Source organism: Halyomorpha halys, unplaced genomic scaffold (genome assembly GCF_000696795.3).
Source record: "Halyomorpha halys isolate HHAL.00 unplaced genomic scaffold, Hhal_1.1 Scaffold326.1, whole genome shotgun sequence".
Taxonomy (NCBI): domain Eukaryota; kingdom Metazoa; phylum Arthropoda; class Insecta; order Hemiptera; family Pentatomidae; genus Halyomorpha; species Halyomorpha halys.
Window position 1 is genome coordinate 194,860 of NW_027106117.1, and position 14,787 is coordinate 209,646.

Genomic DNA, 14,787 nt, shown 5'->3' on the forward strand with positions numbered 1-14,787 from the left:
TTGCAGAAAGTGTTGTATATACAAAAATATATTGCTTTGGCCTGCTGCACTAGACTTACTATGAGGCACACTGAGACATTATTTTATTATCTTAGTAAGATAATACTTTATTAATTAACAAAGGCGTCATAGATCTCAACCGTATCAAGGAACAATGAAAATGATCTCCTTATCTTTGAGAGAATGGTTTTGAGCAAAGGAAAAAGAGTTCTGGAGAATAAAAACGAATATAGAGATCTGGGAATTTTATAATGAAGCTCTAACATAGACAGGGGAAGCTTACAGAAGATGCCAGGACCTGACATGTTTTCTAGATTAAACTAATAATTCCGAAACATATGTGAACAGTGGGGATAACTAAATATTAGCATACTGTATGTATTTTATTTACCTAACTCAACATTCTAATCCTTAAGCAAAATCTCGATCTAGTAATATTCACCCTCATAATGCTTCCAAAAAATCCTTTGAAGTTCTCATAATTTCCACCTTCTCTATTCAACCCTTGAGTGCTTGTGGTTATACCATCCTGACTTGGTTTCCAGCACCATTGCAGCTGCAGATAGTGCTGAAAAGTGTTAGGATCTCTTGATTTCCTGATTTCTTTCCAAAAGTGAACATATTTCAGAGTTCTCCAGGCTGAATGTTATTATATTACATAATTATTGCTTTGTTTATAATTTATTTCAAATTTAACATTTAAATTTTCTTTATTTTGTCAATTTATCAATTCATTTGACAATATATTTCATCCAACAGATCCAATAAATGCACAAGTACAGGTAGTAAATAGTTTAAAAAGATGTTTACATTTTAATAAGAATAAACTAAACTATCAAAGAAAAAAAAGAAAAAGAAAAGATCATAGCACTTACATTATCTCTAAACAAATTTTAAGTACTTATTCAATAAAACAATACAGGTCTCCTACAACATAAAATACAATTAAATCTATTGTATTTATATTTAATAAAATATAAATTTCAGATTAAGATTTATTATTTGTTTAAAATACATAAATGCTTAAGCTTACTTTCAATTATATTCGGGCTGTGTGAGAAATCAAGATCAATCTATTGATCCTATATAATTATACTAAATTTTAATTAATTAATTTTGTATGAATAACATAACACATTCATGTTATATACAGAATATCTTAGATTACTGTTACTTACTGCCCTTAAATGTGGCAGAATATTTGATAACAAAAAAAAGTAATACAGGAACATTTCGGATGTGTATCCAATGTTCATATACATAAAAGTTGTTAACTAACGATTGTAATTATTCATGTTTAAAAACTATTGTAAAAACTCATTTCTATTTTTTCTGAAATAACTTTTATCAGTCAGGTAAAATTATTTATCTTCTTCATATTCATATTTCTTCCTGAATTCTCCTTTAGGGTCATATTTTCCTATTAATTCATTCCAGTAGTTTCTTTTGTTTTGGAGTATGTAAGACAATGCTTTTCCAGCCATTCGTTTTTGAGAATCTGTACATTTAGCACATTCCGTTTGAATTGCCTCTGGAAGAACTTCTGAAAAGAAAAAAAATGATTAAATATTTATTACTATAAAATCAGATTAGATGTATAAATTAGACATCCTGGGTCAAACCAGATAGTTTCCCCCAATCCAGATTTCAAAAAAATTAAATAAAAATTACTTTTTTCTTGATAATTTTTATCATTAAAAAAAAAATATTAAAACTAAAAACTTTTCTTAAACATTTCTCAGTTTTTGAAAAAGGAACCTGTACCACTACCAGCCATGAAGGTTCTTGGGTGCATCAGTAAGTAAAGAAGTACTGTTTCTAGACCTATGGTAATGTAAGGGGGTGATTTTGTCAGGGCCATGCTCAATTCCCAAGTTTTCTCTCCTATTAAAGGATTCACACTTTGTAGACTGGGTGTGCCTCAGGAGGGTCTCCCAACAACTGGGTCGAATTATGGCTGATGTAACAGAATAAATAATTCTACCACAGCCTGACCCGAAACGTTACAAATAACTATTCAATTAATTACTGAGTGCATTGACTTCCATTAAGATTTTAAATAAATATTAAAACAAGTTGACACTAACACCTGTAATTGAGGTTTATTTTTTACACAAAGTTTCTTAAAACTACTCCAGGTTGAAATAATTGATTTAAGCACCTGAAAACACAATGCCTCATTTTTGCTCATGCTGGTTTCTTTATCCCAAAAGCAGGATAAAAATGAGACACAATATACATTTTATAATTCAATATGATCAAATCTTATCAACTTATCTCTAGGGGTAGGGTGGGGTGGGGAAGGGATTCTGAGCGGATCAACGGGTTCTAGCAGTTTATGCTAAAAAGCATAATTGTTCCGTTACAATTTTTTTTTATTTATTTATTGACATTTTCAACTGTATATAATATACAACAAGCAAATTTGAAGTAAGATTATAATGATATGATACAGCATGTAGAGAAACTACCCATTGGTAGAACTATAAAAGCATTTTACAATATAAGGTCACGAGGCCATTTTATTCCGTTACAAATAGAAACATTTTAACGGGTCGTTTGTTCAGAGGTTTTAACGAGCAATTTAGAACGACTTAAAAAATTTTAATGAATCTTGACTAATCTTAGAAATCAGGACTGCCCCCATGAACAACTGTGGGATAGGGAAGGCGAAACAACGAAAGGAAAGGGAGCAGCTATTATACTATTTTTTAAAAAACAATTATGCGACCTGTATTGTTTTTAAAGAAATAGACGTAATAGTTTCTATGCATTACTCAGAAATAGTGGATGGTTGTTCACTCACTTATACACAGTGAGAACAGACACTGAGGCCCTACAGTTGACCATATTGTCTGTTATAAGCTGCCACCCTAAAGTGATTCGTTTTCGTGCGAATTCAGGCCCTACCTTAACTTAAAACTGTTTTAAGGTACAGTACATATGTATGAACTTACCTACTTTTGAAATATTCAAAAATTAAAAATTTTGGAAAAAGTCTTTAAAGGTGCCTCTACACTTTTGCTTAACAATGGCAAAATCGCGCATGCTCAAACGTGTGAATGGGTTATTTGGTTAGCTGGTACAAGTTCACCTGAATCTGCGTTGAGTGTCAGTTTTTGAGCACAAATGCATCCATACGTCTGTTTTCAGTTTGTTTAAGGCTGCATATTTTAAAATTCTATCGATTCAGTTTAAAGATATTATTTCAAATCTTATGATATACATAAATAATTGACCGTATAATGTAAAATTATGAAGAAGATGGGCAGGGTTGCGGTCAAAAAGAGAAACATAAATAGTTTAAAACTATTTATTTTCCGACGTTTCGCCCCACTTTGTAAAGCTTCATCAGGGCTGTTCAAGTTGATAGCTTCAGAGACTTTTAATTATTTCAAATCTTGCTAATTAACTTTAGCAGTTTGTTTTGGATTTGATACATCACAAATAAATATTTATGAATACATTATATGGCTAAGTAATCAAATTAAAAAGTTACTGATAAAAAAACTAGAACGAAAGTCGAATTTATAGGTTATGTCAACTATTTATACGAATTTTTGTCATCTACAACCTACATTACTGATATTTACGTTTCCTTTCATTACGCTTATTTTCATTTTATTTCTTTTTACGATGACAATAGAGCAAATTGAATGTTATAGCCGAAAAAAATCAATTATTACATTCTTCTACAAATAATTGCCGTATTCAAATTGTTTGTGAACTTTTCTAGCTCGCTTAGTTTTTCTTCTAGAGTAAAACAAATTATGACGAAACTGCATATTCTTCACATGGTAATAGCGAACATATTACTATCTCATCATTAAGAGGAATTTTTGTTGACATTTACTGAGATAGCGATCCGCATTGGGGATTAGGATGTTAGGCAAAAAATAAATCAAAAACCAAAAGGACTTAGTTTCCAACCCTAACGTCGAATTATAGAAAAAACAAATTTCATTGTTTTATATTTTTTATGTTGACTATTGATTATCTTCCAAATTATATCATCTTTATGATAAATTTGGAACAATTAATTATGAAAACTATTCAAAATCTGAACGATCAACTACCCATCTCTATGGATGTGCTAGAATCGTTGAAGTTTGGAACAGCTGCAGTTCTGTAGTAATAATCGTTATCATTAACGGTTCCAGGTCTAAACGAATTCAAGTTTACTGAGCGGTCGAACGGACCTTTGCCTTTGCTGTTTACAAACTCAAATGATAGGTAAATTGGGTGCAATAAGTCGACTTTTATCGTTCACTTAACTAATGTAATGGAGACAAACAGTTACGTTTATTTGTTTAGTATTAATTTGGAGACAAATGGTAATAATTAAAAAATGTACTCAACGTTTTAATCAACTCACTGATATAGAATTTAAAAAAACGGGAATTCATTATTGTTTATTTTATTTTTTTTTTTGGGGGGGGGGAGATGCGGATTGTTCCGTTGTATAAATAATACAGCACAAGAACTGACAACAGGTATATTTTACCCAAACGACCTAAATTAACCTATTGTAGCGACACGCTACCTGAGGGTCTAGACTAACTATTACAGCTGCCGAAACTGTTATCGCTTCCCGCCAAGACGAAGATCTTCAGGTCGTTCCACCTTGGAGCACCGACTATGTTTTATCTAGCCATTTATTGTGTTAATTTATTCAGTAAAATGTAAATAATTTTATATATAAACATGTAAAACTTTTGGGAATAGAGAGGAAGATCTTGGGGAGGATTTATGGGCCAGTAAAGTTACTGGAGGGATATAGGCTGAGGTCTACCAGAGAATTATACAGAGAAATGGATGACCTGGAAACGGACATTAGGTCAAGTAGGCTGTGTTTCTACGGTCATATGGTCAGGATGAATCCGAGCAGAATTAATAGGGAGATCTTTAGGAAAATTTGTGGATATAAAGGGAGCGGGGGGTACATTAAGCAGATGAAGAAAGAAACGGGGAAATTAGGAATCTCAAGTCGAGACTGCCTTAATATAGATGAGTATAGGGAAAAATTAAGGAAGATAAAGGTCCTTGTAGGTGCCAAAAAGGTGAGAAGGGGGAGAGTATGGAGCGAGGAAGAATGAAGATTGCAGTCTGAAAGAATGAAGAAGAGGTGGGATGAAAAGAAAGGAGGTGAATGAGTGGGGAAAGTTGGGAAATGATATTCGTGTGGTCTATAAGGCCGTTTCGTGTCTAAAAAAAAATATATATAAGCATGTAATTAGTATTATAATTGTAAATGTGTTGATTTAATAAATAAAGTTTACCAAAAAATAATATGCTAAATTACAAAAAAGTTAGTTCTTACAGGCGGTACCACTCACCGGCCTTTGTATCATTAGTAGAATCAATACCCAACCAATGATGCTCAAACAGTACCTTTTTGGAACAGCAAGACATTCAGAATATTCCTCCAACCTCTTTTAGAGATGAGTGGTCTTATTTCACGCTAGTTTCCCTATTGGTCACATCCTCTTTCCTCTACCTTTTATCCTTTTGTAGGATCCGTCGGCTGGCTACCTCCAGGCTTGTTGTTGTTATGTACGGGCGTAAAACCGTGAGGTCATCAACGTCTACGTTTCTCACTTTATAATTCTATTTCAAGATTTGAAATTCTTTAATTGCTAAATAAGTTTGAATAATTAATTATTTTAGATTTTTTTAATACATATGACTTTTGGGTTTAGATCTTATTCAAAAGATTATTCCTTTTTAAGAAAATTTAAACCATTTCTATGTTTTTTTGGTCATCATTCAGGGCATCCGAAAAACTCGGTCCCACTCCCAATCTACGTTAAGTGATGAAGTCATAGAAATGACATTCTTCAAATATGTGACTGACTGTAAGTACACTGTTGCAGTATTGACATTTTGGCGGTGGTTGCTTATTGATCAGGTATGCATGAGTTTAATTCGTATGGCCTATTCTCAATCTGGCTATAGCTACCTCCTCCCTGCGATTGGAATGGTTTGATGTGGTCCATGGTTTAATCGTTTTTTTAACAGTTTTTAATTTGCTTGGCGGGCTTTCATTCCACATGGCTTGGCAACTAGCTAATATTTCATTTTTCATCGGGAGACGTATTTCTTGGGGTGTCAGAATGGCCGCGCCCCGACCCGGAAGGGCAAGTGCTTGTTTGGCTGCAACGTCCGCCAGTTCATTTCCAGCGATCCCCACGTGACCCGGCACCCATATAAAGAAAACAGTTTTTCCCAAGTTTTCTAGCATATTGGTGTAATTATGTATTTTTATGATTGCCAAGTGTTTCGGGTAAATGTTCTTCATGGCTTTTAATGAGCTTAAAGAGTCGGTAATGATAACAATGTTAGAATGCGTCACTGTAATGGAGAAGTGGAGTGCTGAGGCTATTGCATGTAATTCAGCTGTATATACACTGCATAATTTATGTAGTTTTATTTTATGGGTTGAGTTCTGTGTGATGAAAGAGGATGCTGTAGATTCGTTAGATTTTGATCCGTCGGTATATATCAAAAAAGGATCTGGAATATTTTGACAGAGACGTGAGAACCTAGTTCTATATTCAGTATGTGATGTACTACCTTTGGGCAATCAGGATAATTGTAGCATTGTATTTGGTAGCCTGTGTATCCATGGAGGATTGAGGACTTCCGGGATGGAAAGAGGTATTTCTTTAAAGAATTCAATAGCAGTATGTGTTCTTTCTGCCAACGGGAGTGTTGAATTTATTTTGTTTCTAAAAAAACTTGAATATTTTGGTTTGAAGATGTATTTATGTGTAGGATGATCCGTTTGAGGGTATAATTTTGAAATGTAGTTTATCGCCAGTTTTTTCCTTCTGAATAATAGAGGAGGTAGTCCAGCTTCAGAACACAGACTAAGTATGGGGCTTGTTCGAAATGCGCCAGTTGCGATACGTATCAGTCTGGCACATCCAGTCTGGCGAGAATCCAGTGTCGGGCAGAGCCGTAAATAAAACATCCATAGTCTAGTTTCGAGCATACTAGGGTCCGGTATAATTTTATCAATGTGTGTCTGTCAGAGCCCCAGGAGGTGCCGCTAAGCAAGCGTAATATATTTAGTTTTTTTATTGTATTGGATTTTAGTGTCGAAATGTGCGCTTCCCAATTTAGCTTCCGATCAAATATCAACCCCAGAAATCTGTGGTTATCTGTGTAGGGTATCAAAGATTCACCTAAATAGAGTTCAGGATATGATGGGGTTATCCTTTTTCGGTTGAAATGGAGGCATTTGGTTTTCTCAGGTGAGAACTCAAGACCGATTGAAAGTGACCAGTTATTGATTCTATTGATTGCTTCCTGTAATTTATGTTTGATAGTAGTTGTATTTGGTGATCGACAAATAATGGCTAGATCGTCCGCAAATAGCAGCGGTTTAACACCCCTTGGCATGTTAAGTCCCAAATCGTTAATTGCTAGGCAGAATAGAGTTGGGCTGAGAACACATCCTTGCGGGACTCCGCTAATCTGTTCGCGTTCATAGGAAAATTCGCATCCTATTTGTACTCTGAAGCGGCGATGTGAAAGAAATTGTTTTATGTATTGGTACATTTGCCCTTTGATTCCGACAGCTGATAATTTTTTGAGGATTATATTATGTTTGATACTGTCAAATGCTTTTTTAAGATCGAAAAATATCGCGATTGAATGTTGAGCGTTAATAAATGAATATTGGGTTTCAGACTCCAAAGTAACCAGATGGTCTAGTGTGGATTCCAGATTGAAAAGATTGTAAAAAATTATTGCTCTTTATTATCCACATTAATCTTTTATTGACCATACGTTTCATTATTTTACTGACACAGCTTGTGAGGAATATGGGTCGGTAGCTGGCTGTCATCCGCTTGTCCTTTCCATTTTTCTTAAATTGGGATTATTATTGATTCCGACCAGGTATTTGGGAATTTCCCAGTGAACCAGACATGACTGTAGTAGTCAAGCAGCCACTTTAGCATGTTATTTGGGAGTTTTTTTATCATGTCATAGTGGATTTGATTAGGTCTGGGTGTAGTGCCTTTGACGGTATTTAAGATATGTTTTAGTTCCCATAGGGAAAAAGGGAAGTTATAATGTACGACCGCTTCATTATCTGTCCTTTCGGAACCAATTGCTTCGTAATAATTATTATTTTTAGTGGAATAATATATTTCGGAGAAATATTTGGCAAATTTATTTGCAATTATTGATGGGTTATCTGTCAGTTTTCCGCTAACCGATATGGTGTAACAGGGAATGGAGGGATTTCTTGTAAATTTGCGGACTTTATTCCACACATCAGCTGACGAGGTAAAAGAGTTTATGAAACTAATGTATTTTTTCCATGACTCCGCCTTACTTTGTTTGAATATATTTCTACATATAGCCCGGTGCTTTTTATACCATATTTAATAAAGTTTTCCGACGTCATACATTTGGTGAATTTTTTATATGACTTACGACGTTCTTTAATAGCCTTCTTACACATATCATTAAACCAAGGGACAAGCAGTCTTCTTGGGGACCCCGAAGTCATCGGTATTGATGCCTTTGCAGCCTTTATAATGTTGTTAGTAAGGGCTTTACAACCTCTATCTGTGTCCATATCAGATGGATCAATTTCTGGTGGAGAGGCAAGGGAGGTAAAAAGAGTCCAATCTGCTCTTTTAAGCACCCATTTCGGCTTGGTATGTATATGATTTATTGTTATAAATTTTATATGAAGTGGGAAATGGTCACTGCCGTGTAAATCAGTAAGAACTGTCCAATCTATAGAATTATACAATGTTGGACTACCGAGTGTAAGATCAATTGCTGAATAAGTCCCATAGCTAGAGCTAAAGAAAGTATGTTCCCCTGTGTTAAGCAGGAGATTAGTATTGCCTATGAATTTTTCTATTATTTTACCTCGCGTATTAAGGTTTTGTGAACCCCACCGTGGCGAATGGGCGTTCATGTCCCTTAAAAAGAGCACAGGTTGTGGTAATTCATTAAATATGTCTTTTAGGTGTTGGTCATCAATTTGACGATCCTGTGGCAGATATAGGTTACATACTGAGAAGGTGAAATTCATATGGATTTTAACTGCTATAGCTTGGAGATGAGTATTTATTTGGATCGGTTCGGAATAAACTGATTGGTTTACGGCAAGGAGTACCCCGTGGTGGTCATGATTTGTATATGCCCCAACTTTCCTATATATTTTAAAAATTTTTAAATTTCTTTTGTCACGATTTGAGAGATTTGTTTGCTGGAGGGCTATACAAAATGGACTTATATCTCTAATCAGAATCTTAAGATCATTAAAATGAGTTTTTAATCCGTTACAGTTCCATTGTAATAATGACATAAAAATAAAATAAAGTAGAGAGCAAAAAAAGTTACTTTACCTGAATAGAGAATTTTTTTTTTTAATTAATGAAGTAGATGGTTATTAAAAATAGGTTTAGTTCAGAATATTTTAGACAAATAAAGATTAAAAAATAAATAAATAAATGAAATAATAATAATAAAAATTATATAGAAATTTTGCAAGAAATATGTAATCAGTTTTAAAATAGAAAAATGTGAAAGTAAATATCGACTTTACTTTACTTATTAATCGTGTTCCATTTTTTCTTGGCTCTGTATTCGCGCTTTACTTCTTGTTCTTCTTTCTTTAACTTTCGTCCATTCTCCTTGTGACTTATCTTTATATCTTGGGGAACAGAGATTTCGTTTGTGGTGGATATTTCCGAAGAAGTAGACTTCGGAAAATCTGGAGGAAGTTCAGCCTCCTCTCTTTTGTCCTTTTTTCGGGTGGAAGACCGTGATTTTTCACGGACTTATTTAGAAAGAGTTGATGGGATATCGGAAACAGAGGAAGAAAGAGAGGGTAAAGGGGGAGTAATGGAAGAAGAAAAGGGGAAAGAGGGAATAATGGGTAAAGGAGGGGAGGGAATAGTGGGGGGAGGTTGGGTTATGTTGGGGGGTTCATAGACCACAGTTGGAGTGCGTCGACTGGCCTCTGATGACTTCTTAATAATAAGATTACTTTTGCCTTATTCTTCTGTTTGTACGCTAACACTAACAGTTTTTTTATTTTTAACTATATCAGAAAAAGTTATTTGTGTGGGTAATGGGCATATTAATTCATATTTTTTCTTAGCTGCTACATAGGTAATTTTTTCGGTCTCCTGTATAGTCTTAATTTCTTTTCCCTTAATAAAAGTTGGACAAATTTTTGAAAAAGACTCGTGCTCACCGGGACAATTTACACATTTTAAAGGTTTTTCGCACTGTATTCCTTCATGTCTATTTTCGCCGCAGTTACGACAAAGTGGATTGCTTTTACATGTCGCTTTTGTGTGTCCAAATCGCATACAGACAGTACACCTAATTGGGCTTCTAATATATTGTTTTATGGTAATATTATAAAATCCTATTTTAATTTCGCGCGGAATAGTGGGGTTATTAAACGTTAGAAGGTAATTATTGCTATTATGTTTTTCGTTATTTTTAAAATATGTCATTCTTTTAACATCTTCTACATTTTGTCCTTTTAATTCTTCTTTTATTTCCTCTAACGCACAAAAATTTAAATCGGGACACCACATGATCCCTTGGCTCTGGTTTAATTTACTATGCGGCTCTACTTTAATCGGAACTTTATTTAACATTGTGTCACATTTTAATAGTTTTTCCGATTGTGTATTTGTAACTTCGATTAGGAGGGTTCCATCTTTTAATTTTTTGGCAAATTTTACTTCCCCGATCCAATTATTTATGCTTTTATAAATAAAGAACAGTGAGATTTTTTTGAAATCTAACGAATTTCCCTCTTCATCCTTTTCGTCTCTTTTTATTATAAGAAATTTTATGCATTTTTCTTGTATGTCATTTCTTTTAGTATTATTTGTTTTAAAGTTTCCTTCTTTCGTTTTAAGGGAGTTTTAAGGGGGGAGACTCAGACATACCGTCTGATTTTATATTTAATAATTAAAATACAAAAAAAAAATATTAACAATAGAAAATTATATATATCAACTTAGAGGAAAAACTAAAGAAAGAGATATACTTTGTAGAAAAAGAAATAAAATAAAATGAATAAATGAAAGTGAAAACTTATCGCTTGTAGACACAAGTACTTAATCCTTTGGAGCTCGATCCGCTAAATGCGTCCTTACCACACAAAGTATAAACACTGACTGCCTCCAGGCTTCCTTTCCTCTTCATACTTACAGGAATAATACCCTGTAAGACGAGGTAACCATCCTCAGAGAACTTACGGCTGGCAGCCGTATGTCTCATCATATCTATTAACCTCCTAACCAACTACCTTACCCAAATTGAACACGCACCGTCAAGGCCTTCTGGTCAAGAGTTCCTAACATAATGGAGTCAGATCTAACATAGCCACATCGACACTATAATATAATCATTAGTTGAGTCAAGGGAGTTAAACAAGAATTTGTCGATTTGTCTCCAGATCAGTTATACAAAACGTTAGCCAGCAAAAGTCACCCTGAATTGCATTATATTTAACTCAAATTATATATTTTAGGATGGATTTTAAGGCTCTGGCCCTACTGAATATAGATATACAGTCAGGCACTCCAAAACTGTCAGATTTATCAAGCTAAACAGCGTGAAATTACTTGATTTATATTTTTAAGTAAATTTTACATTTTTTTTTTTTTTTTTTTTTGGTCGAGTTTGATGACCTATACAATGTGGACAAACATTTTGGATATTGGAAAACTGAATACCGAAATAATAAACATAAAGAGCTCAAATTGAACCATCCTAAATAACTTATAAATTAGCCTATAATGATTAACCTTGTCAGGATAGAAATTTTTTTGATGGTGGTCATAATTAACAGACAAACGTTGATTATTCTTTATTTGAAAAAAAAAATAGCATTGTCTTTGAAAAACTGTCTCAGGAACTATTAGACGTATATATGTTTATTAGTACTCAAATTGAAGCAATTTCAATGTACCATATGAAGTAGTTCATAATAATCATCTTAGTAAGACCACTAGTTTCCAAGATATTTGCAAAAAATATATTCCAAGAATTTAGATTTTGTTTTTTTGTTTAGATTTTAGTTGTTGAAAAACTTCTTCTCAGGTACTATTAGACCATTATCATTAGAATACAAAATCAACATGTTATCAATTTATTTTGGCGATTTTGTTTAGTAGTTGCTTAGAACAAGTTCTTCAAAGACTATTCTTTTTTTTAAATAACAAAAAGTCAACATTTTTATCAATTTATTTCTGCGATTTCGTTTAGTAGTTACTTAGAACTAGTTCTTCAAAGACTATACGTTTTTATAGTAAGAAAAAATCAACAATTTATTAATTTATTTTTGCAATTATCATAAAAACTGCTATCGTTACAAAGATAATAATCATTTTGAGCTTCTCTTCATTTATTTAGAGAGTTTTAACTTGTGCCCTAACATTGCTCTTCATTATTTCCAGAGATACATTTTTTTTCGAAATAAACAATTATTTTCCAAAAACTAAAAAATCAATATTAGAGAAATTAATGCAATATTATGAAAGCTGCTATACTTATGAAGATAATCGTTATAAAATTCTTTATAGGACGTCTGATTAGTTTATGATTAAATTTTGAAATCCCGTAGGTGGGACATACAGCTATCCAGATGTTATACCATTCATCTCTGTCTGCAAGTTCTTTAACTCTGGACTTTTTCTGACCTGCTTTTCGTCCTTCCTTTTCCAATGGGCGCCTCCAGGTCTCTCGGCCGTTCAAAAGTTCACTGCCCATGAGGGTTTCATTCCAGTTATATTAGTGTGATCTTTTATGAAGGCACACAGCCATCTTCATTTTTGAAGCTATATCATCATATCGATTGGTTCTTGCTGGGTTGATTTATAAACCTCGACATTACAAATAGTTTCCGGTCACCACACTCAGAAGTAAAATCTGGCTGTTGTAATAACTACCATAGAAAAACAATATTTATTAAACTATTTCATTTTTTATATTGATAGATTGTTAGTGACTATTAACAATGAGAGATTTGTTAATTAACAAAATTAAATAAACAAAATTAATTAAAGGTACTTATTACTTTTTTTTTTAATTTCTCTGTTGCTTTGAAAATCTGTATTTAACCCTTTCACTACCAATCATGAAAAAATTAAGAAAACAAATTGATGAAAATTTTAATGAAGCCTTATGAATGGAAAATACGAGGCTTCTTTGGAGGGAGGGGGGTCGAAAAATGGGCTTTTGTTCCAGTAGTAAGGGTAAGACTTCCCAATGTGTCCTTGTGGTAGGGGGATGATGTACCAGTGGTACAAGGAAGCAATCCCATTTCCCGCAGTTACTTTACCCAAAAAATATTTCGAAGCGTTCACTGAGATGTATTGTCCCACTATGAGTGAAAGGATTAAAACTTTCATGTGGTGTGAAAAAGATATTCCTCAGTGTTCACTACGCCGTTTACTATGGACTGAGATCAGAAGAGATCGGACGTTTTCAGCTATTTCCGGTTGCCCAGTCTGTTTTAGGTGGTTGGGTGAAGACCGTATTCTCTTTTAGTTAGTTATCAAATTCTTCTATATTACATATTTATCCATTTTTTATTACTAATTATAATGAGAAATGGTTGATTATTTCATAGAAACAAAATTAAGATGCTTTAAATGGGTTTTAAAGTATTGCAACTGATTGCAACACTTCACCTTACTATATTTCATATATAGGCAAGTCAAATTAATACTATATATTCTGCATATAGGTAAGTGAAAGTAAAAAAAACAAAAAACAAATATTCTACTGAAACACTGAAGAGCTAATCGTATAAGAAAACTAATGACATTAATTTTGTTCTTTGCAGATTGATAATTTAAGTAGTTCATTAAAAAAAAATCAAATGAAGTTAATTTTGTTGAGTAAAGGTAGGTAATTTAGGCTGATGATTACCTTCGCTTACATAACTATCATTTATGCAAATTATCAGACAAACGTTTGAAGGTGAACAGGGTTAGTGATAGTATCAACGACCCTGATACAATGTTTAACACCGTTCTAATGCTCAAGTCCCGTTAAAACTAAATTAATTTTTAATTATTGTAATTTTAATCAATTACAATTCTATAGTTTATATATAAAAATCATTTGGTTTAATAATGATATTCAGGAGTTAAGTATCAAAATTATTTTAGTCTGTTAATAATATTTGTATCATAATGTATTCATGACATAGCCACTCCCAAGTAGGGGCAGATTTAGAAACAAAATAATAAAAAAGTCTATATTTGATTTAACCTAGTGTCTTTTGTCTTTGTAGCTTAGGCTAATGAAGACCGGCATCCAAATATTTTACATGGGATCAAAATCACGGTCAATCAATATGTGACCAGAAAAATTGGAAAGTAAATTGAGATAGTCGGAGGTCCGTAGGTGTAAATAACGCAAAGGTTATTTACACCTACGGACTTTAAGACTAGTCTCAAAAGTTTTTTTTTTTTTTTAAATTATTCATTTATTGTAATTTACAACTGTACAAAATAATACAATATTTCATACAATACAGTATTATATATTTATATAATACAATATAGATTTTTCAGGATTTATTTTGATTCTCCAGTTTTTACACCATTCTTCAATAGATGTTATGAGTGCCTGTAGAGTTTGTGATGAATTAGTTGGGTCGTTGTTTACAGAAAGTATACATGTGTCATCAGCGTATGTTGTTAGCACTGTGTTAGGGTGGGTTGGGATGTCAGCTGTATAAACCGTATAAAGAATGGGACCTAAGATACTACCTTG

At 33.1% G+C, this 14,787-nt stretch overlaps 1 protein-coding gene across 1 annotated transcript in view; it reads right to left on the minus strand.

The window, feature by feature from the left end:
- Positions 1-232: 232 nt before the first annotated feature.
- The window catches only part of LOC106681317 (ejaculatory bulb-specific protein 3), a 28,259-nt gene continuing 13,704 nt past the window's right edge, over positions 233-14,787 (minus strand). The window contains exon 2 of the mRNA XM_014421569.3: positions 233-1,543. Coding sequence (XP_014277055.1) covers positions 1,362-1,543 — 182 coding nt within the window. The 3' untranslated portion in view covers positions 233-1,361. The remainder of the gene's footprint in view (positions 1,544-14,787) is intronic.